The sequence below is a fragment of the Acanthopagrus latus genome, chromosome 12 (assembly GCF_904848185.1).
Source record: "Acanthopagrus latus isolate v.2019 chromosome 12, fAcaLat1.1, whole genome shotgun sequence".
NCBI lineage: Eukaryota > Metazoa > Chordata > Actinopteri > Spariformes > Sparidae > Acanthopagrus > Acanthopagrus latus.
In genome coordinates this window covers 18,242,953-18,267,509 of record NC_051050.1, presented here as the reverse complement: position 1 = coordinate 18,267,509, position 24,557 = coordinate 18,242,953, and the positions used below count along the sequence as shown (strand labels likewise).

The 24,557-nt window shown below is 39.5% G+C and overlaps 1 protein-coding gene and 1 long non-coding RNA gene across 4 annotated transcripts in view; one reads left to right on the top strand and one right to left on the bottom strand.

The window, feature by feature from the left end:
* Positions 1-8,426, top strand: part of LOC119030179 (netrin-G2) — a 72,528-nt gene extending 64,102 nt beyond the window's left edge. For all 3 annotated transcript variants that reach the window (XM_037117573.1, XM_037117572.1, XM_037117574.1), the window contains exons 6-8: positions 3,059-3,226; positions 5,708-5,842; positions 6,976-8,426. In XM_037117573.1, the coding sequence (XP_036973468.1) occupies positions 3,059-3,226; positions 5,708-5,842; positions 6,976-7,199 (527 nt within the window). In that variant the 3' untranslated portion in view covers positions 7,200-8,426. The remainder of the gene's footprint in view (positions 1-3,058; positions 3,227-5,707; positions 5,843-6,975) is intronic.
* Positions 1-18,440, bottom strand: part of LOC119030180 — a 112,110-nt gene extending 93,670 nt beyond the window's left edge. The window contains exons 1-2 of the long non-coding RNA XR_005078197.1: positions 18,092-18,440; positions 12,507-12,613 (exon numbers count right to left, since the gene is read on the bottom strand). This is a non-coding gene — a long non-coding RNA (uncharacterized LOC119030180). The remainder of the gene's footprint in view (positions 1-12,506; positions 12,614-18,091) is intronic.
* Positions 18,441-24,557: the final 6,117 nt, after the last annotated feature.

Here is a 24,557-nt window from a genome sequence, read left to right as displayed (position 1 = left end):
GGTTGCACATTGGGACCCAATGTCACGTTGAGGATAATGGTGCTGCATTTATAGCTAAATATGGTGATTTGAACCATTCTGAGCCCACATTTGAGTCATAATTTTCTTGGGAGTATCTTTCAGATTATGAAGAATGAAACTATTAAGAATGTTTCCCACAGCAGTTTTTGATCTTAAGAAAACTCATTCTGGATTTGGAAAAACAATCCACACAGTCACTGCTGAGTTGATTTGCAGCTGCTTTGGGAGCTTTCGATTGTATCCCACCATCTTCTTCAGCAGGTTAGCCCAGTTGTTATAGAATTGTAGATGTTAAAGGTCCCATACTGTGCTCATTATCAGTTTTTATTTAGGGTAGCCATCTTTCTGAACACTTTTAGTGGCTGTCTCTTTAAAATCCCAGTCTGCTCTGGTCAGCTCTCACAGGCTTGAGCTAGCATCAGCCACCATGTTTCCGCATTAGGTCTGTTAATGTTTTCTACAACTGCAATGGCGTAGCACAATTTCTGAACACAGGCTGTATGAATTTCTCCATGTGTTTAGCATTTTGAAGGAAATCCCACCTTTAAAATTTCATTTTTTTTTTTTTTATTTTTGCTTTGATTGAGAGTTTGATTAAGAGTTCATTCTTGACCTTGGTCACAGCAGTTGGTGAGAACACCTAGTAATCTCCCCGAGATGGACTTTGTGGTGGGATTATTTTGCCAACTGCTGTTTCCAAGGTCAAGAATGAATTTCATCTCTTTGGAGTGTCTTGAAAATTATTTCATGTATTAATCTTAATAACTACCCCAGCTTTCAGCACACAAATATTAAGCAGTCAAATCAGGTCTGACTCAAAGACTGTAGAAAAATCTTGAGGATGAATTTTGGTTTCTGTCCAACCAGTTAAGAAACACTGCACTAGGTGAAGATTATGCCAGCTTTATAGAACAAAGCAACCCCAGTCTTTAGGGTAGAATCTAGTGGGAATCCCACACACCTAATCCATAGAACCTCTCTGTAGTACCGACAGGGACCTATAGGCTATACCTGCTCTCGCTGTGTGAAGGTATAGTGCTGTAGAAGACTGTAGCACGGTGAATGATGTGGGAGACAAATCTCAAACAAGAATGCCTTTATCCTTCAAGGGCTTCTGAAACTCTTGATCTCAGGAGAGCCCCAGGCCAGACAGTTGTTTGGGATCGTATATGATGATTTCAAAGGTAAGAGACCAACACGAGCAGCACGCGGTCCAAAAGTACAGACAGTAGGACTCGAGCTCGGTTAAATCCTTTGAACTCCTCAGTTCAGATCAGTGCACTCTTTTAATCATTCTGATGCTGTTTTTCCAAGTAGAAAACCTGTGGAAAATTCCTTCTCCTGCATGTTTCATGTTTTTCATTTTACACATTCTCTCCCTGTGCATCTGTGCCTGCTGTGTGGTTGTGTTTGCTTTATGTGCATGATCAAGGTAAGTGTTTGGACTTTAAATTCATATTAAACCATCAAACAGTTGCCTACATTGACACTGCTGTTTTATCGGTTAAATAGAGGATGCTTGTTAGCAAACTATGCCATTATTCTTCCAGCCTCAGAGACTCTTTGAAGCGGGCAGCTCAGCTTCTTTCCTTAAATGCAACCGTCTTTCACCGTTAACAATTCACAATTGATAAACACCAATAAAGCAGCATCTTGACTCGTAACGTTAATTTGTGAAACAATGTCCTATTGCCTCTCCGGTCTGAGGAGTAATTGGCCATTTATATTTAATTAGGCAGTTCTTCCCCTACTGCTAGCATGGTTCCCTCAGTGCTGAGAGAGGCACTTTATGGTGCTCCTCTCGCTGGCTTCCTTTAAACCAGCTCATTAATATTTCAGCTGGCATCATCAACCAAACAATAATAAAATAATAATGTGACGGCTGATTAAACAGCTAAACTCCGACTTTTTAATGTGCATTTAAATGTGTATTTGCATAAACATGGCTGGTAAACGCCTCTTTAGAGGACAGTGATGCCTTGCAGCACACTATTGCAGCCAACTTCTAAAGCTTAATAAAACCTTAATTATGTACCAGCCTCAGCCAAGATAATCGTAGCGAGAATGTAGAGCAACACCCCCTACACCTCTCGCTGCCCCCCTCCTGCACAATGCAGAACCGGTAAATGATATCAGGCGCTCATTTCTCTCTCTGTGGGAAAATTATACAGAGGTCTTACACCATTCTCCACAGCATCGTTTTTTTTTTTCTAGCTTTGGTTTCAGGGTGGGAAATTTGGAAGAGGTCCTAATTTATCAAGCGCGCAAGCGTATAGAGCAAAACCTGCAATCAAATCCTCTCAGATAATTCATGAATTACAAAGAGAAAATTTAATTAAGAGCTCTGATTGTGCAGGGCTTTGTAAAAGAGAATTTAAGACTGTGGAAATGAAGAACAAACAGAGAAAAGGGAGGAGAAGCATTAGAGGTTTTCTGTCGGGTTAAACAGGGTCAGACTGATTCCATGGCGTCAGGTGCGGCCTGAAAACCCTTACTGTACTGTATCACTCACCCCAAAGTCCCTCGGTTATAATTCTGTAGCGTATAATCTACTCATCCCGTAATGCAATTAAATTCCCAGACACAATTAACATGCTTGCATTTACACGCCTGCTCACATATACACAAACAACATGTACATACACACAGACACAGACACACAGACACACACACACACACACACACACACACACAGAGGATAGTGGAATTCCCATCAGTAATCAGTGCAGCCCAGCGAAGCAGACTCAGCAAACCTGTGAGTGCAGGAATGGAGAGGGAGTGGTTTGTCTTTATTGAACCAATATAGAGTCAGAAAGGCGAGTCATAAAACACACTCAGAGTCATTCATTTCTTCACTGACACGTAAGACTAAAACTTTAAGACGTATCTGTTAGTGCAAGTCATTTATCATTTCCTGCTGTCACAGAGGAACCCTGTGAGAATGCTTGAAAAAAAGGCCATCCTAACCCAAGTTTTAAGTATTGACTTCAACTCTAGCCCCCTTTAATGTACTTTGATCTGTGTCTTTTTCTTTCAGACTGTGAGTGCTACGGCCACTCCAACCGCTGCAGTTACATCGACTACCTGAACATCGTCACATGCGTCAGCTGCAAGCATAACACCAGGGGCCAGAACTGCCAACACTGCAGACTGGGATACTTCCGCAACGCCTCTGCCGAACTGGACGATGAGAGCGTCTGCATCGGTCAGTGTGGTGGGGGAGTGCATGTCCTGCATGACCGACGAAGGGATTCTGTAGTCATTGTCACTTTTTAAAATTCATGCGATTGCTCAGAAGTGAAGATTACCACATCAAGGTCGACGTGGTGGTGAAATCTGAAATACATTCATCCAGTAACAAAAAAAAAACATGTATATTTTTACTCTCGTACTATGACTCATTTGTTCCGTAAGAAAAGAGAGGCCTAAAAAGAAATACAATCCCAAATGACCAATATGTTTCGCATGGCTATAATATTTGGCAAACTATCGTAGATGATATTCAGCTAACTTTTTACTTTACAAATAACAGACATGGCAGATTTGCACAGTCCTACAATAACAGATGTCCTCTGCAATTATTACATATTACTAGAGGTCCCCAGGTAATACTATTCCTGTGTGAAAAGGGATTATGGGATTAAAGCCAATTTAAGTTAATTGTGTTCATCCTCATCAGTCGAACAGTGAAGGAACTGGGTCCCTTTTTGCACATTATCCCAGACGCAGCACTTTACCAACCCACTGTAACCCATGTTCAAACAGCAACAACAGATAAACTTGGTGACTAGCTGGTCAACATAATAGTGAATGTAGAAGCTAAAAAGCCAGATATATTTTACACATGAGTTTAGACCAACAGCTCAGATCTACAGATCCACAGCTAAAATTGTGAGAAGGTAGTGGACTTAATTCTGTCAGGTAGCAAGAAACATGACTGCAAATGAATGCTAATGTTGCTCCGTAAACATTCAGCATAGTAACTTAATAAGGTCATATTATTTCAATTTACAGCTTGAAGTCTGTAATATTCTGTTGCAAATCCTTTGCAGTTAGCGTTTGGCTGAAATTTATGACCTTTAGATATCAGCAGGTATTTTCCCTGCAGATGCTCTTCCAGGTCTGCACTGCAGCTATCTTTACCTCTGCTTTGTTCAGAGGAGTTTTGCCTGAAGCAAGTGGAACAATATGCTCAAGTGACTGACTCGGTCAGTCAAGAATTTTCCATCGTTTGTACATAAAAACATTGAGTGCTTGGGTTCACTGCCCGGCTGCATTTAAGCTGAAAGTCAACTCTTGAAGGTCATTTCAAATATAATGTGCTGGAGTACAGGGCCAAGAAGATAAAAAAAAAATACAACTGTAGATAGTGGCTCTTTATGGACAGTGCTATACACTGCTTGTATGCTTTCACAGAGTATTTACTCTTTTTTAAACTCCGTCTTATTAAGGGCATGTCCTAGTAAGAGGTCACTCTGTTCACATAGCTGTGGAGCTAAAATCTGGTGTTGCTTTGGATCCATCTGTAGGTGGACTGCAGGGGGTTGGAGGGTGAACTCGTCGCAGTTGGGGCGCACACAGGGCCAGGCCTTGGAGTCAGCACAAATAAGGCCCCATTAGCTCATCTGCCAGTGCACTGGCACACCAAGCATGGCAACAGAAACTAGTTCACACCAGCGTCTCTTTAGCAAGAGACCAAGCACTAATGCGTTTGCACACATTTTACACAGCTATTCAGTGGTTTATATACAATCCCAGTATTAATGCACGTGACCCACAAACACACTAGATACCAACCACATTGCCAGCTGTGCCTCTTGGCTTGTTTCACTTTTATGAATATTTTATGACACATTTTCTAGTAAATTAATTAATTTGATTTTGGGTTAAAGTAAAAGACAAATCATGAGAGAAACTTTGGTTCATCATCAAGTAGCTGACAAATACGATGCAAATATGCAGCTCAGCAGTTTTATATGATCTCTGATCTGCCACCAGCCATGACTGATCTGGATATCAGTCAGCTTCTATAAATACATGTATTTGTAATGATAATGAAGAAATGAGAGTAATTATGTTGAAAAAAGAGAAACTGTCAATGTCATTCTGTTTTAAAGAGGTTTGCTCTAGAAAGAATAAATCTAGTATCTCAGCCTGTTTTTGCCATTTAAATCAGAAGAATTTCAACAGACTTTTTGTTGTTTAATTGTGCAGCACAACAACAAAAGTCACCCTCAACTGTTCAAAATACCACAATGTTCCCTGTACTTACTCTACCTGTATTTGAAAGCAGATATTCTGGGATCAAAAGTACTTGCTGTCCTGTTTAGATGGGTTTTGTTTCCCAAACAATATCTGATACATACAGTACTTTCAAACAGAGGACATCTGTCATTTTATTTTTTCTGTTTACATGAGAGGATGGTCATTGTAGCCTTTTCCAAGTGTGAAGCAAATGTTCAAGAACATTAACCCCTTGGATACCTTGGTATAGTTCAGGTACTCTCTGATAAAATGATAAGACCTGTGGGTTCCAAAATCAGCTATAACATAAAAAATAAAATGCTTTAAATCACAGTAGTTATCAGTCCAGGCAGACATAAATATGTCACATTATCTAAATGACTGTTGTGTATGTGTGTGTGTGTTTATAAAAAAATGTCTTTGTTCCTCGACTTCCCTTCAGAGTGTAACTGCAACCAGATGGGTTCGGTTCATGACCGGTGTAACGGCACAGGCTTCTGCCAGTGCAAAGATGGTGCCACAGGGGCCAAGTGTGATGACTGCCTGCCAGGATATTACTGGAAACAAGGCTGTTACGGTGAGTGTAAGGAGACTGATTTGTGGTGGGATACCATCTAAAAATCCAGAGATTAACAAATGTTGTAGCCTTCCAGAACCTTTGCAAGTGCACCATGCCACTTAGCTTATGCATCTCCCGATGCTTTCTTTACTCCCGTGGGAATAGATCATGTAGCTCATTAGCAGCATCAGCCGCTCCTTTAATTGATGACCCTGTCACTCCTTAACCCCATTACAGGCAATCGCCTTCCTCCACCATCCACCATCCAGTCAGGGGCCCCAGTCCCACACAGACCCTCCCTAACTACTCACACACACACACACACACACTGACACACACACACACACACACACACAAAACCTCAAAAGGCATGTGTTTTAACTGTGGGTTTATTTATTACGATATGCCACATGTTGTAGTAAATAGTAGAACAGCATGTTTTAGATCTGACATCTTACTCCAAATACTCCAATCCAACAGAGCCAATTATATCTGGTGCAATAAAAAATATTGCCTTATGTAATTATTTCTTGTCACAGAAGCCGGATCCTCTCTACTTTCTCTCAATACATTTTTAGGTCAAATATCTTGTGCAGTACAACTACCTCTGTGCCTTTCCTAATGCCTTTTATAGCATTTTAATTATGCCATTTGTTCCTCCAATCATTGCTTATCAGTTATCACACGTGCAGTGTTGTTTCTGCTGCATTTCAGCAATGATTTTAACATGACCCTGATAAAGTGCAGGCTTAAGAAAAACAGAGAAAAGGGCTGCTAACACAAAAAAGGCAGGTGTTACCTGTTGTTGTCCCTGAGGCAAAGAGTGGAGAATTTATCTTGCCTTTTTCCTTCCTCCTGCTTTTCTTTCTACTTTGTTCTTCTGCCCTGAATTCCTCTCCTCCCCTGTATCTGTTTCCCATCACACTTTTTCTGCCATCACCCCTCCTTATCTTCCCTCACCTGTCTTTCTGAATGCCAATACATCTTTCTTCCCTCTTTCTGCACTTTACTCCCCCACTATCCTTTTACTGCCTGTCACTCTGTCACTCTGCTTCACCTTCTTGATTCCTTCTCTTTCTCATTCCCCTTACCGCGGCAATTCCATCACTCTCCCTCTTTTCCTTCTGTCTTTCTTTCGCCTCCGCTCACAGTCAACGTTTGCGACGAGGAGATGCTCCTGTGCCAGAATGGAGGAACATGCTACCAGAACCAGAAGTGCATCTGTCCTCCAGAGTTTAAGGGGGTACTGTGCCAAGAATCCCGCTGTGAGGCGGGCAAGGACTGCAACGCTGCCTCTTCCCTGCACCTCTCCACGGCCACCCTGCTGCTCTGCACTCTGCTAGCCCACCTGCTGGCCACGTTAACTCCCCACTGAGCCACGAAAAAACCCCTCAGACCAAGGAGTGTGTGTCTATGTGTGTGTTCATGAGGCAACGGGTGACCCAGCGTGGGTAGGGCCACCCCAGTCTTGGACCCGACGTAAAAAAAACACACCGCAGCACTCGCAAAAAGCGCACACACTTACACAATACTAACTAGCCCCAGTCCCCTTTTCAAACACACACACACACACACACACCTCACAGGACTGTTATAATGTTGAGTGTGTGTGCTCAGGTGTGAGAAGGACAAACAGAAGAAAAAAAAAAGAGAAGCGACCTCAGAGAACGAGATGCAGACGAAGGGGGAAAAAAAAAAATCATACCAACCACTGTTCCCTTTATTCCTGAGATGGAGCAATGTGCATCAAACCAAAAAGCATAAACAAAACACTTAAATCACCACTGTTTCACTTCAAAGGGAATGGCTGTTGTAACCACAAGGACCTTTTATTCTTTTTTTGTTCCTTTCTTCATTGAGTTTAAGGATCTCGCTTCTTTTAAACTGACGGCCAAAGTGTGTGTGTGTGGTCGGACTCAGTTGAGAGCACAAGACGTGGACACGACGGACGGGTCGGGAGGCGAGATGTGCGTTTGATCCTGCTGCTGAGGCCTACATAGTATATTACCAGGTTTCATTTCTTCTGAAAAGATGAGACTTGATTTGACGTTTATATTATATTTCTGCTGCATTTGTTTTGTTTTTTTTTGTTTTTTTAAAATATATCTTCAGTCATTGTATCTAATGTGCCCACTAACAGTCGCTGAGATTATACATATTATATAATATCCAGGGGGGTTACAAATTATTTAAAAAAAATAGTCACTATTATGGTTGTTATAGGAATGAGTGATTGTTGCCACACTTAGCGAGATTTAATCTTCACACAGTATTCAGGAAAGCAGAATTTAACAGAATTTAACTTATGAGAAATCTAAAAGAGAGAGAAAAAGATATCAACCACGTATCAGCATTATATGACATTATTTGAATATTTTTTGTAGAAATTATTTTTGTTTGGAGTTACAATAAATTATAAAAAATTACATTTACAACTATTCTAAATGAGCATTTTATTACACCGAGTGTAAATCTTGCAGTAAATATGACTGTTATTTGCCTTCTTGCTTGTACTTTTTTTATTCGACCGACTGTCTGCACTGACATGCTGTCAACGTCTTCTTTTTTTTCAGCGATGGGGTGAAAAACAACAAAAAAAAAACAGAGCAAGTTGAGACGAGAGCCATCGCCCCAGGCCGTTCATTTGATCCCTGTCTTTCACTTAAAACATGGTGTTGAATGCTCAATATGACAAACAGATTATTCCAGTTTGAAATCCAACAGTCTGTCTGACAATCACACAGAATTGCTTTCCTGTCAAGAGAATATAAATTATTTTATTCTGATTAAAGTTGCAGAGAGCTTTTATATCTGAAAATGTCACTGGCGGACACAGAGAGTGATGGGCTGCTTAAAAACATTTTCTTTGGTACAAAGTTTGTATTAACATTCCCGAAGGTCCTGAGAGACGGAGCAACTGAGCCTCAGGCCAGATTTTGTCATTTTTTAACAAACCTCAGACAAGTTTCCATTTGGGCTGACACTAATAATTACTTCTATTATCGGTCAATCTGATATTTGTTTTCACAATAAATTAATTACAAATTTAGTCTATAAATGTCAAACTTTTCATTCATTATGATAAATGACAAAGAAAATCAGCAAATCTTTACATTTAAGAAGCTGGAACACTTCTGCCTTAAATATTATGTGTAATGCTTACCTGATTGTCAAAATAGTTGGCAAATAATTTACTTTGGATTGACTTGTTGATTAACTGACTTATAATCTCAGCTCTAGTTTCCATTGCATGGTTTGGCTCCGCTCAACTCAGCTCGACTCACTTTTGTTATCAGGTAATTTTCTTGGTTTTGTTTTCTATAGCAGATAACAGCCCCCCCCAAGAAAAGTGGGATTTTTAACTGATTGTCACAGCGAGATGAGACTGCCAAGACATCATCTTCAACAGAACACAACCACTGAAACAATGATGGACATTAAAGGGATGGGTTCGCCACAGCAAGGAGACAAACTCAAAATATGGTTGCAGTGGTCTAAGATCACAGTTTCACAGTAACACCATTGTTATTATTATCAGTTACAATTACCATTTAAAAAAGGCAAGCCAATCTCCTTTCCTTGGAGGGTCAAAACTGAAACATAATGATGAGCCACAGGAAAAAAGGAAACACATATTATATTGTATTGTACTGTTAAGATGCATAATGATACTAGGATCTAAAGTTCTTTTAAGTGACTGACTTCTGGTGCAAAGTATCACTCTGCTTGCCATTCTCACACAATGAAAAAAAGTATCCTACATATTGAAAGAGCAGAAATAAAACAGGAAATATATTAATATAATTTTCTTTTAATACTTATATTCACCATAACAATCTGCCAGGTCAAACTGAATCTTACATCTTTGGGTGGTTCTGCTTTAAAGGAATGAAATTAGAAGTTTTTTTTTCTTTTTGGCTAAGCAAACATTTTGTCTTGACATAATATAAACTTGAGATAAACATATATTTAATAACATTAATGGTTATGGTAGCTGATCAAATTCAATACTGTATATAGGCAAATGTACATGGTAGAGTATAATAACTGTCAGTACTCACATCACTGCAAACCTATTACAAAAAAGGCTGAATATAGCAAGATAAAAGACTGCTGTAAAAAACAGGAGAATTTGGGAAATCCTGGTTCAGAGTGCAGAGGATGAAGCAACACTGGTTGGTCTGTCACGTAAATGAGGATTCTAGTGATGATTCTCTAACTGTTTATCAGCTCAGCTCACTTGGAACCTCAACCAGGATGAGCGGTACCATGCAGTGGAAACGCAGTACTTGACCCCGCCAATCACTGTTTGCAAGAATGTGACACTATTTTTCCTGAACAAACTGACAACATCATCTCACTATATACGTGTTCTATTGCCGAGTCAACCCAGATACACAGTGGATAAAGAGACATGAGTGCTGCATTATACCAGGATACAGTGAACATCAAAGATAAAAGCAAGACTAAGCTTGTGAGGAATGACAAGACAGGGATTCTGGTATTACTCCTCTATTTCTGAGCTGGTATATTAGCTATTCTGTGTGTAAGGCTCATCCCCTCTGTGCCTGAATGGTGTCAAGAACTGAGACTTGGGAGGGAATAGTTTATGAATGTAGAACATTGTGAAATAACATAAAGGAACTCATCTTATTGTTGATCAAAGAGCTGGCAGTGATGGCAGACAGAAAAACATGTATTCTAGTATATTGGATGCAATAACAACTGACTATAGTATGATGTTTAGATATAAACTTGCATTTGTGTAGAAGGGAATATAAATCAGTTTGTGTGATTATAAGATAGAAGTATAAGCTAATTAATTCTTCATATATTATACCTCCTACACAATTTAATGTAGGTGGAGAGATTTTGACAAACCAAAACTTAAAGGAATGATTAACATTTCAGGATATGGGCTTCTAAAAACAAGCGCTGAGGAAAATTGTGATTTAATAATACATGCATTCAGCTATCAGGTTAGCTGAGCAAAAAGGCTGGAAATAGGGGGAAACAGCTAACTTGGCCAACTTGGATAATAGTTCTTGTAAGAGGGATTGTATACCTATTGCCCACTGAAAAAAAGTCCATTGTAATTCAACTTTTAACAGGACCCGCTGTCCCATTTTGTGGCATAATCCACGCCGACATGTAACAAATTAGGCATAGTCCATTAATACACTGTTAATCAAGATAAAACCCTGCTGTTAATTATTCTTATGAATGAAATCTGACTAAATGAACTGCCAGACAATGCCTCTATTCAAGACAAAACTGTGAATAATTTCATCATTAGGGATTATTACAATAATAAATGAATAATCAGACCAACCTACCTAATTAAATCAAACTAGAGCAACACTGTGCTTTTCTGCTGTGAGACAAATTTGAAGATCTATAAAGAGTGAATGAGACAAAACTCCCTAAACAATAGAAAGCTCCTCTTTTTATCTTAACCTCCAAGCGCAGAAAAAAAATCATCTTTCAATTTGTCTTTTTTTATTTATTTTTTTTTTTCATGAGGAGTAAGTATGTGTCTTAAGTACGCTTCAGAGTGACCGGGCACATACAGCGAGACGATCCAAACGTGTCTATTAATGTAAAGAGATGGAGTGCATGATAAAGCACTCCTGATACGGGATAAGAAAATACTGTCACAGCTATACTGCGACCAACACTTATCATTTGATCTCATAAAGTGACTTATAAATGTAGACTTGCCAAAGCTGGTGTGTGTGTGCGTCTTGGAGATTAGAGACATGGAAGAACAGCGGCTGAATAAGTTTGTCTTTGGTCTCCTGAATGTGACTCAGAGTTTGGTGAAAAATGTCTCTATTTGTCCCTGTCATCCCTCTACTGTTTTCCCAGCTGTACCACTGCCTCCTGTCTGGATTATTTTTGGCTGTGGATTTCACATGGGTCCTTGAGGCTTCCATGTCTTGATTGCCCTAAAATTCCCTTTTTCAGACATCCTTTGTTTTAAGGATACAGATGCTAGTTACTTTCCCCCCATCCTGTGCCCATGGGTCTCTGCCAGTCATACTTTGCACAGCCCAACCATTTTCTTGTACATGACCTGATTTTGCTTTGAGGGTCCTGTGTTTCTCTGGGGTTTTTTCCACTGGAGCTGATCTCATGTTTCATCATCGTTGGTAAAAACATGTAGAGTCAGAGGTACAGCAAACCTTTGCTACAGAAATCCCTCTGGATAAGGCCTGACAGCACACCTCATGGTTTTTGGAAGAGTAGCATAGACGCAGTCTGGCTCCAAAAAAAAAACCTTGTGTGTTTCACATCTAAAGTCCTGCTCTGTTTAACACTGACATCCCAACATCAGTCACATCCTACTGCGTATCAAGTAGTCAGATCAGGCGAGAGTAGTTCATGACTGACATTGGTAATATTTAAAGAAAGCGAACACTGAAAAAGACAACATGAAGATGCACCAATATGACACCTGCTGACATCGAGTACCCAACAAATATCAGTGGATTTGTCTCTGATTAATCTAACACCACGCCCATCAGTGACATCTGAGCTCATACAGGTGTCATCAGTGATTTATCATGTTTGATAAAACATAACCACTGTCAGTGTGACAAAGTGGGGTAGCCAGTCTATTAGATTAACGAGAAAACTTCATACAGTGTAAAAGTTTGCATAATTTATCAATGATATTTACCATGACTTGTGAAAACCGGCCGATGAGACGAAGAAACAAGGCATAGGGGACAGAGCCCAGATCTCAATGATGGATGTGGTGCATGACTGACAGGTACAGGCAGCGCTCTAGTATAAAATAAAAACATTATTAGATTTTTGTTACTACTCCTGATACTGTTACACTCCTACAGCTTGCTGCACCAGAGTATAAAGAACGTTTGTTATATGCAATTGCTATATTCAACCACTGCTGATTATTAAGAATCATGGGGGAAATGTGGGAAATCCATCATTCCAGTTTGACATTTGCGGTGCTTTAAATCATGTGCAAGCACACAGGTTCTTGTGTACAGCTGACCTCCGTCTACCTCGCTCCCTCCTCCTGACAGACACAGGACATTTCATGCTGTCTTTTCTGCCCTCTACCTCATCCACAGTTCACATCTAAATTCTAGAGGCAACATCACAGCTGCCAGCAGGAACAAACATCATTACTGACGGATTAGATAGATAGTTTTTAAAGTACCTTTGTCCAATGTATTAATTCACCCCCAATCACTCAAAGAATGATGATGCAAATATTTACATAGTCTGTGATTCTACATCTCAAATCTTTACATCCTGTGGCTGATTCTCAATGCCTTTCTAAAACACTTAACACGGGCATTTTGGGAAAAATATTCAGACATCAAACTAAATATCTAAACAAAAACTGAACATGTCAAACTTCAGGTATGGGCTTGTCAATATTTTCTCTACAGTTCACATGTGTATGACAATCAAATTCCTGGCATGCAAATCTTTCTGATAAATAATTTGCATCACGCAAAACTATACAACCATATACATACTATATGACAAGGAAGACATATTTTCATCTACATTAAAGAGATTCTTAGGAGACAGTGCTACAACATGGATTATGTCAACTGTCACCTTTAAACACAGTCAACATATTTTCTAAGTAAAACTGAAGAAGCTAAAAGTGCTTTTATAACAAACTATATTCTAAAACTCCAGCTGTTAGCACTGAAGTGGTGCGGCAGCAACGTTGTACCTGTGAAAATCACTGAATAAACCTGCATTAATATGCATGAATAATTTATGTAGCACCAGGCCAACACCGCCTATGTAGATGCAACAGTTGGCATTAAAGGTTGTACACCGACTTGCATGCTGCAGACCAAGGGAAAAATAATCTGATGTGGGAAGGTTTTAAAGTCTCAGACAAATGGGAGGATCTCTGGTTGAATATCATCTATGTTTATTTAACTTAAAAACAGTTCACGGAGACCACTGATGCCACGCATCACCAACTCAAAGTGTATGACGACCTAGGATCAATCATCTGTGTTCAAAATCACTAGAGGAAATTATTCTCACCAGACATCATGACTCAGGAGAATAAATACGTTGGACTTCAACAGGTAAACTATTCAAAAATCAGTAATTGCTGGATAATGAAAGCACTGGTGCATACACTGCATTCTCCTCCGCCCGGGCTCTCAACACATGGTTCCACAAACACAACCAGATACAATGTAGATGCTCCTCCCATGAACTTACACTGTAATAATGTTATTTACATATAAAACTTTAACCCATATTATGGTTAAATGGAATATAAATAATGGAACTATGAGTCAGCACAGTGTGTTCCCCTTTACTCCCTGTTATTTGGTCAAGTTCCTGTCACTCATCTTGATGAGGTCAGGAGGTCTACCTGAGGCGTCTAGCCTGAGGCTGAGCTAAAGAAATCTGTAAACCACCCCAGCACACAAGCAAGCTTAAATCCATGGATCCAAGTGTGGGTAAGTCAACATATTTGTCATGAATACAAATAAGCGCCAGGGAAGAAATTAGATCAAACTATTATATATGTATGTATACTCTGCTTTGATGAGAGATTTACTCACAAAAATAACAGAATATTTTATGAAAAAATGAGCAGCACATAGTTAACCTACACACAGAAATACAGACTATTATTTTAATTAACATAGGACAAAGTACACAGTGTTAAAGAGACAATGTCGACTACAGAGGTCCTTCTTTTTGCTACAAAGGTCAGTAAAACTGCTGAGAGGACAGTGATGTACTGAATCAGAATTCCTTTATTTGTCACGCAAATAGGGTAATTTCTGTGCCGCAGCAGCCAAAGGACAGTAATCTCTGAATCTAGAGTCCAAGAATTTTCAATAGACATCATGATCTTAGGCAGGGAAAACAGGAAGACAGAAATATAAACAGTGTCCGCTCTGGCTCACTCACATTATAGCCTGATAATTGCATTCTTAGTGTGCATATCAGCCAGGCCAATGAAACTGTAGTCTCAGTGTAGACAGCAGACAGTGTAGCTGAGTGCACTTAACTGATGAACAACTGAATTGCATTAAGGCGATCGTCCTGTCTTTCTATCCATATGCACACTCCCTCTCTCTCTCTCTTTTTTACTTTCTATCACTCTCTCCCTTCTATCTCTTTTTCTTACCTTGTTTGTATGTTTTTTCTCTGGCACTGAATCAGGTAAATTATTTATTCATCATGGAATTATTAACACCAGCAAAGCCGGGCCAGCTTCTGACTGAGCATACCTGGTATCAGCTCTGATGAAACGTGGTAATCACTGCAGGAAAAAAGTATTTTTATGGAAACCAGTATCCTCAACATTATTGGTTTAAATTACAATTATTTTTGGAGAAATTGATTGGTGAGAAAAAGTCTCCTTGTCACCCAGTTGGATACGGATTATTGTTGATGCAGGAGGTGAAAACATGACTTGGAACTGTTTCCACAAATGAGTCCTTGAAGCTTATAAGCTAAGCAAATTAGTTTCTGAATTAGTTTCTACGAATTCACTTTTGTTTTCAGGACAAAATTGTTATATTGCTGCTCTTCTCAACAATGGTGGCTTATTAACTAATCATGCAGCTGCTGGTGTTCTCTCTCTAATAGGGGCTGTTCCAGTCGACCACATTTTGGATTAAGTCTAATTATCCCTGAGTCTATTCAGGGCTGCTGGAGTCCTCCAGTAGATAAAAATCAATTTAAGCATCTTGGGTTCAGATAGGGTCCAACATCTGTAATGGATCCATGAGAAACGTGACATGCAAAGTGAATCCAAGCTTAATGACCATTCCTCAGATAATGTACAGCTGCTGTGCAGTAGAGGCAAACTCAGCCCACATGATTAAAATGTGTTAACAGCGTCTCAGAGGGGGCTTTTGGCTGCTGTCACTCTCTGGACTGATCAGCCTCCTGTGGCTGTGTAACCGACACATCTGCACAAGATGCATCACACAAACTCATTGTCTTCATTAGCTCCTTCAGACAGAAGAAGAATAAAGAGAGTCTGGTCATATATCTATGAATGGTACAATGACCTATATGTATATATTTGCTCAAAAAGGCTTGTGCACTGTTCCTTATGAGTGTGCAAAGTTTGCCATTTGTTCGACGAATAAGCAAATGTGAAGCATTTAACAACAGGCCTGGTGGCTGCCTCTTGCTTCCTCTGCCTCATTTTCTCCCATTTCTATCCTTTACAGTACTACCGCATCCACTGAAGTATAAGTGTGCCATATTTCAAACATTTTGGCACATGTCTAAGAAATGGCTGCCGCTGTGCAGCATGTAACCCTCAAAACTCCTGTGCTTCAGGCAAAGAATTGAAATCTTTGTCAATTCACTAAGCTGTCAGGCTCAGCGTGCCAGTGGGGCTGACATCACAGATGTAAGGGTTGTAAAACAGGGATGGGCTGGGATGTCTGCCCTCTCTGCTGCTCCTGCAGTTGTACAGCAGTGTGGAGATGTGAGACCAGATGTCTATGGATTGGGCTCATGAATCCCACTTGTAACAATGTTTAAACATTTCTTAGTAGAAATATCTGTAGTGATCTTTATGCAGTAAGGAGGAGGCTTTTTTCTGTTTAACCTGATCTTTTGAAATGGTTACAGGGCATTGTTACATTCGTCAAAGGCAAGTACTCATTAACAAAATGTTTTTACTGACTAAAATATGACAAAACACGTTTTAGAAATGCAGTATAAATGTATAGTTAATGTAATGTAATGTTTTTCACCAGGACGGTATTAGCTCAAAGCATGATTCTACTTCTTTTCACTCTATTGGCAATGTAAGGGAACATTCATAATCTTTTGCATTTGACAGGAGAAGGGAGCAGAAATGTAGTACAAATAATAGTAGAGATATGTCGAGAGAAAGTAGCACAAATGTAGAATAAACAATGTTAGGCAAGTGATAGGAGGAAGGAGCAGACTTGTACAGAGGCAACTCAACAATACAGTACAAGTGAGAGAAGGGAGTGGATGAGAGAGAAAAAACAGGTTTTGATTTTTTTTTTTTTTTTTCCAACCTCACAGTTACAGAAGACCTCTGATGACAAGGATGGGCCATGGAGTGCAAATAAAGCTTGTGCATCCCGGCAGAATATTTCAACACTGCTTTTAAGTGTCTCACAGCACAGAAGTGACTCCGAAGAGCAGCAGAACAAGGAGGAGGCCAGAGCGAAACGGATAGGATGCACAGGATTACCAGTCAAAACAACTGAGGATGAGGACTTTGTTCTAATAATGGAGACAGTAGTAGGAGGCTGACTGGTCGACATTAACTAAAATAAGGGCTCTGATTAACCATCATCCAACTATTGATACATTTTGTGTTTTTTTTAACTTTCATTTTTGAATAATTGGGCTGTATTAATGAATATGCATGCAATTTGGTAAAGGTGTTATGTTTTATTGTTTTACATTTCAACCTCAGCTCATATAATATGTCTATGATGGACTGTATATCACGGACAACTAAAACTGTATAGTCCATTCAACCTTTTTTTTTCCATCGCCAATATCATTACAGAGCAAAATCCTGCATCCCATGTCATCAAGCTTTCATTCTGTGGTCCTGGATCAGTTCTTGTTGTTTTTCACTAAATAGGGCAATTGACTAGTATTTTATATTTACATTGTGTGCTGCATTGCTTTGCCTCATAGTAAAACTTAAGCCTCATGCAACTGATAAATGACCACATTTAGTGCAAAAACAAAAATGTCAATGATATGTGTATGATTTATATTGTGGGGGGTTTTTTTCCATAAAAAAACAGTGGCATCATGTAAAGGACTGGAAAATGCAACCAAGTTAGAGTTAAAATAATATTAATACAGAGTATTTTTGACATGGAACATTGTTCCTACTAAATGCAGTCTGACTATTTTTCTGTCAGTTGCATGATGGACAATAAATAATATGTAGATGAAAGACAAATAAATAGAAAGAAACTGGTTACTGCCCTGAGAGTATTATTATATGGCACTGACTTGAAGGTTGACAGCTCCAGTCTTTACTATATCTTCATGTTACTTTTGTGTTGAACAACATAAACCTTGATAGATTTTATAAGCCACTGACCGAGTAGCTGAACCACACACTGCACAGTCAGTCAATGGAGGCCTGTGTGGATCTGGAAGCTTGCTCTACCACCACTGATAACTCAACATTGACCTCCATGACACCCACACAGCGAACCGTAAAATACACACAGTCAGTCAGTCAGTCATAAAAAGACAAAGAGAGGGAAATACCTTCTTTCTCTCACGGGGATGAAGTGGTCCATATTTGATGTCTCTCTGCACCTGTTGTTGATCATCTCGTCCCTCAGTTGCTGCTGGCTAACTAGCTAGTTTTACAAAAACGCCACAGCTAATAACGCGAATAAAACTCCCGAAAACAAGCTAACGCTTGGTTGTTTTATCCAAATTTTAACTTAATAATATTTGTTGTGAGGCTAAAATAAAGCTTACTTCACCGCTCACTTCTTTTCAGACGGACTGGCCGTGTCGTCACCATTATATTCTACAAGCTAATCTTTAGCTGGACGTTAGTTTTGTTTTTTTAATCAAAGTCTGCTGCTGCACCTGGCTTGTCCCTCTGACTTGGCTTTAAGGGTGCAATACCATCGTTCACCACCAAGAGTGGATAACATTTAAGAGCGGTTACAACCTAAGGGGGCGCTGTTTCACTCATTTGGGGTAATTTACTGAAAAACTGAAAATATAATATTAAAAAATGTCAAATATAATTTCAGTCAAAAAATGTGTCTTTTTGATATTAATAATTTTAATGTGTAACAGCTGACAAGGAGTGCTGTTAATCTATTCTAGGTTTTAAAAACAGGTGTAAAAACATTTTTTTAAGAGGAGTGGAAAGAGAAAAAGTTTGATAGAATATACTTTAGTATTTTAGTCAAAATGTAATAGACTATTTGTATACAATTATGCCTAGAACAATTAAATCTGCTTCACTCAAATTTTGACCTGCAAATGTGCTTACAGTGAATTGGTGGAAGTAAACTTTATTCAAGTAGACTTTACTCAACTACTGTACTGATGTATAATTTTGTGGTACACTACTTGTTCTTTACTTTCACAACAATTTAGAGGAAAAAGACTATATTTGAATCGACTACATTTACTGAACAGCTGTTTTGTTCTAGAGCAAATGTTTTACAGTTCTTTGTTATTGAACATTTCATGTTTGAAGACATTTTTATTTCTGTTGTGTAGACTTTTCCACACCAAAACTGTGTAAACTTATAGTTAGTTAAAAATCAAAAAAACTAAAGCAATGTTGCAAAAGACTTTCAAGTTTGATTATTTTATGGGCTATGAAGTTGAAGTAACAAAGCATATTATTTATTTTTCATGCATTTTTTTCTTTTTTATGAACGCATCCTTTAATTTGCTGCTTTCAACTGTTTCTTGCCAGAGGCCCCTCAGTGACTGGAGGCTCAGACTCCCAGTTAAGATTTTGTCAAAGCTCATCTTCATTAGCCTCGAGGAGATTGACATGAAACAGTTCACCGCTCAGTTACAAGTGGTTGGCAAACCCGGAGAGAGCACGCAGGTGTAATGCAGATAATCCTCTCCCATAGATTCCAACCAGCTTATCGTGTGTTTTCCACTGCAGAAACTGCGTCATTCAGTTGCTTTGTGGTTTGATATCCGTTACTTTGTCCTGCGTAATGAACTGCTCATCAAAGTCAAAAGTTAATTAAAGAATGTTCTATTTTCATTGTATTGATTTAGGGGGAAATTAAGATATTTGATGCATATAACCTTGAGAATGAACAAAATCACAGAAATGAAGACATTTTGCCTCGATAGATTTAAAGGTCACCTGTTTCATTTGTGATAAAGAGACCAAGGAGAAGCAGAGTTATTCTGCACTGGCACTGACAATTCTCTAATTACACTAAAGCGAGCCCCAGTGTTTGGCACATTCATTATAATCCGGGATGAGTCAAATTCATGAATCAGTGTAAATTATTGTGGGGGGGAAAAAAAGTCTATGTAAACAAAAACAAAATGAATGGGTGGGAAGATGGATGATGTTTGGAACTCCAAAGCCTCCAAATTTAACAAAATAAATATCAGGTTTTGAGCGGAAAGTTGGGCATGAATAATTTTGCATACTCATCATTGATACATCTGCTGTGTTTTTTTGGCAATGATATGCCAAAAACCACGGGTGACACAGGTGCGTTCGTTTGCAGGATGGACACTTCGTCTGAAGAAACTTTCGCCATTAAGGACACCGGGGACCTGACCATCGTTCCTCACAGTCATAGGAAACAGCGGAGTCCACAACCTCCAGATGGCTTTCTCTAAAAACAAATTTGAGCGTAAAGCAGTAGCTGTCACAAAGAGAGACTGAAAGACAATAATTTTGCATCGAAAAAGAGCAGTAGAAGCAACTGAAGTCTTAATAAAAGAACCACCTGAGGGGCAAATATTCTGTCCTTTGTATGCAATTTGCACAAATACATGGAACCACACAGGAAATATGGGTAAACACACTGACAGTTACTCGCGTCAAGCTGCAGGAGGGAATTCACAAAACCCACACTCTGATTCCAGCCTGTCCGACTGAAATGATTAATAATGAGATCTGAGAGAAACACACCACTCAGCAATATGGAGGTCAAGAGAAATTGGAGCAAGAAATAGTCTCCCAAAAAAAAAAATGGAAAAAAAGAATAAATCAGACACACTCAAAAAAAAAAAAAGATGCTTGGCAGCTAAGTGACACGAGGGAAGGGAGCTGAGTTCACCAACAAAGAAGCACTGACATTTAAGAAATGCGTGACTCTGCGGCGTGAACACCGTCTCCAGCAGTGACATGTCTGTAGTTTAAGTTACCTGAAGACTGAAGAGAGCTTTGCTCAGAAGATGGCACGGCTCCTTCTCAACATCTTTTCAAAAAAGAAACTGGCAGAACAAACAGAGAGCTGTCTTTGCATTTATGGAGGAGGGTACAAAAAGGCAGTGAAATGTGAATACTTTTTGTATACAGGAATATACAGTGTATGGTCACATCATTGGTGAAAAGAAAAAACTTACTGTGGTGTTAACAGGATTAGCAATATCAACATGATCATTGCTGCCCACTGTGTGATAAATTAGACGAGTTACAGCACTAAATATCATGATAAAATGCAGGCTGCTTTTGTTTCTCTCGCTCTGTTTCTTCTTTCAATTTGGGTATGAAGTACACGGCTATATTTAGCAGCTCCCCAGCACATTTCTCTCAGAAAATATTAAATCTTTCTCTTTGTGATATCTTGAAAATTCTGGGGATTGTGTTTGCATCCCAGATTCTGGAAAGCCTCCTCAACTCACTCCGTTAGGAAAGTGTATTTCCACCTCTTTCGCACTCTTTCTTCTTGCATGTCTCATTTCAAACACTCTTCTCACTGCCATCCCACTCCTGCAGTTTCTTCATGGATGGCAGAGCAGTGTGTCAGCTACTGTCACACGTCTGAACGTTCATGTGAAGGCTTCAGATCTGTGTTTACTGTATGCTGATGGAACAAAGACACACTTTCCTGAAATAGGGAAATAATAGCTGGTTACTTCTTCCAAAGGCAGGCACTTTAAAAAACAAATCTTTTGCAACTGTGCAGTGATACTTCCAACCTTCCATTCAAATTAGAAAGTCAAGGGCACCTGACATTTGATACATGAGCAGGAAAATGTGTTTGATATAACGATATGAGAGTCTAAAGCCATGATAGGGGTTCTGTGTTTTTGAGCAAAGGAGAAATGCTAAGGTAGTTACAGTGATTTACAGTGATCAACATAATAGTTTAGCGTGTTAGCAGGTATTTCTTCATAAACAACAAACTTTAACCTGATGATGACTTAATGCACAATATGCAAGTTCTGTCACTAGGGGATCTCACTATAAAAACAAAAGATGCTGGCAGATTGTTGTGTGTGGCGGGTCGGACATGGAGTTAGCTAAGTCTGGGGAAGGGAGTCCGGTGCAGAGCCAGACGTTCTGAAAGAATAAACACATGTGCATTTGTCTTCAATCCCGTTCGTCAGCCTGGCTGCAGCAGTGTTGACTGGTGCTGTAGGTGAAATGTACTTTACTACCCGAGCAATATTACAGAGGTGAGATGGGAAAAGAAGAGAGAGAACCGGAGTCTCTGGTGAGTGGTGAGCGCAGTGAGAGTTGACCTGAAGTTAAACGGCTTGCTAGTTTACAGCTAATGCACAGTAAATCTGTCTGTTTGGGGTGAACAAACACTATCCTGCAGTCAGACTCATGATCACTCATTCATTTAACAACATAAAAGATGCTAGACAAATGTTCACAGACAAGGTAATGTTTTATGGTTTTATTCGCACTAAGTTTAGTCTCATCCGCAAGCTTATCTATCCCTGAAGTAGCAACAGTCAACGAAATTTCAGACGACATTAATATGTAATTCAAGAAGATATTTAACAAGCCTTTGGTCATTTTAAAGGCAGAATTAGTACATAGTATATCTTTAAAGAACTGGTAAAGTTAATACAATTAATCCTGAGGGGGAAGTGAATGTGTACACCAAATGTCATGACTATCCATTCAATAGTAGTTGATATACTGTGTTCAAAACCATAAATAAACCAGGGGCAGTGGTGGCTAAAGGTTAGAGAGGCAGGCTCGAGACCAGAAGGTCCTCAAGATAAATCTGGGTGGGGAAATTGTGAAAGGGTACAGATCTTAACCCCAACTGCTCCAGTGGAACTGATGAGTGTGTAACTGTGTGATTGGTCAGGGAGTTCCTACGAAAGAGATCTGGGCATGGGCCAGAACCATGCACGTCTGCACAAAAATGTTTAAGTAACATTTCGACCTACTGGTGGTGCTTGAGGAGAAGTCAAAAGATCACAAAAGTCATTAGGATCCATCCTCTGGGCACCACGAATGTCAATGTAACTTCACAGCAATCCATCCAATAGCTGTTGAGATATTTCAGTCTGGTCCAATTTTATAGACTACCCGATAACCTGACCTCGTCATCTATAGATAATGGCTAAATTGTGCTCTCTTTTGTTTACTTATGCAGTTTGATATTTGGCGTGCAGGGGGTCATATCATTGTTGTACTCTCAACCGCCAAAGCTAAAGACTGTCAGGGCAACTAACAGCAGGTGCTTTCAAAATGTCTGATTGATTCAAGAACTTTTTCAAAAAAAAAAAAAAAAAGCAAAACCTTGAAGGGGGTTTCTGGGGAGCCTCTTTAAGATGCTATGTCTAACTTTAATGAGATCTGCCAAAAGCACTTTATCACAAGAAAGAGATAGAGATTGAGTCAATAAGGTCAATTTGGAAGGAGAAGGAAAGTGGGGCTGTTGAGAATGTCCCTGCAGACACGGAAACACAGACTCAGGCTCCACACCACATTGTGCAATTATCTGGTGAATAAAATGGTTGTGGGCAGTTTTACATTTTTAGCACATCTGCATTTCCGTTGTTTACACCAACTCCTCGGAGAATTGGCATCATTCAAAAAATTAGGGTGAAATTTTTGATCTATCTGTTTGCTACTTTCTCACTGTCAGCATTTTAAAGGGACACTTAACCCCAAAATAAACACGAGAGCGCTTTGTAGATCTGGTTTACTGCACCCATAGTCCTTTAATAACTTCTATTACAATCATTCAAGATTATCCGGGTCTATGAAAAAGTCTGCCAGATACCCAACGAGTGATACAAACATCAGTGAGGAGGACCTGACGGAGGTGTTTGCTCGGAGCGCCTGAAGCGGAAGCAGAGGATAACAGTGTTTCTTGTGTAACGTGTGTGTCCTGTCAGCGTGCAGCCTCTGGGGCGCCTAAGTGTACCATCTGTGACCAGGTCTGCCATGCCATCATACCCTGTACCAGTGCCACTGATGATGAGAACGTGTTGGAGCACATGACCTCTGCTTTCCCTGCCAGAGAACAGTGGAGAGGAAGCCAAACAGGAAGCAGGGTTTGTTTTTTTTTTTGTCTTAACATAGCTCTGCTTGATATAGAACGTAATAATGATTCCATCAATTTGTGTTATTTACCAACAAACGTAGCTTTTTTTGACAGAGCTAGGCTAACATGTCCTGCTTCCGTGCCAAGCAAAGCCAGACAAAACACGTCTCTGTACTGGATGTGCAGAGATGAGATTGTTATTGATCAGCTCGTGTAAATCTGTTTAGGACGGCAGACAAGTGTATTTTCCAAACTGTGAAGGAGCATTCCTTTAATATCATCAGCTGTGATGCATCCTCTAATCTTGTAGTGTGATCATTTGCAGATAATCTTGGAATTTTCTCAGTATGTAATGCTTCCAAGTTTTAGAGTAACACTGATAAGGATTTTTACCTGAAGCCCAGGCTGTGGTTTTATTTGATAAAAGTGCATTCATTTCTGGTGGCAGACTGCAGGAAGGTTTGCTGAAACAACGCTAAACTTGTCAAATCATCCCAAAGTATACATGCTGTTTATAGACATACATGTCTATGGGCTTCCTTTTTTTGCCCTATTCTATTTCTTTACTCCAAATAATCAGGTTGTTTCTGCGGATTGGGGCAACGATTGCAAGTCACTGTGCAATCCTGCATTTTACTTTATAATGACAATACCATCCATGAACCTTTGACCTTGAAAGTAACGGTATAAGACAGCATAGTGAGTTATCAAAGCTGAATTACTGCACCCTCTACATATCTCATCTGCTGCTGGGT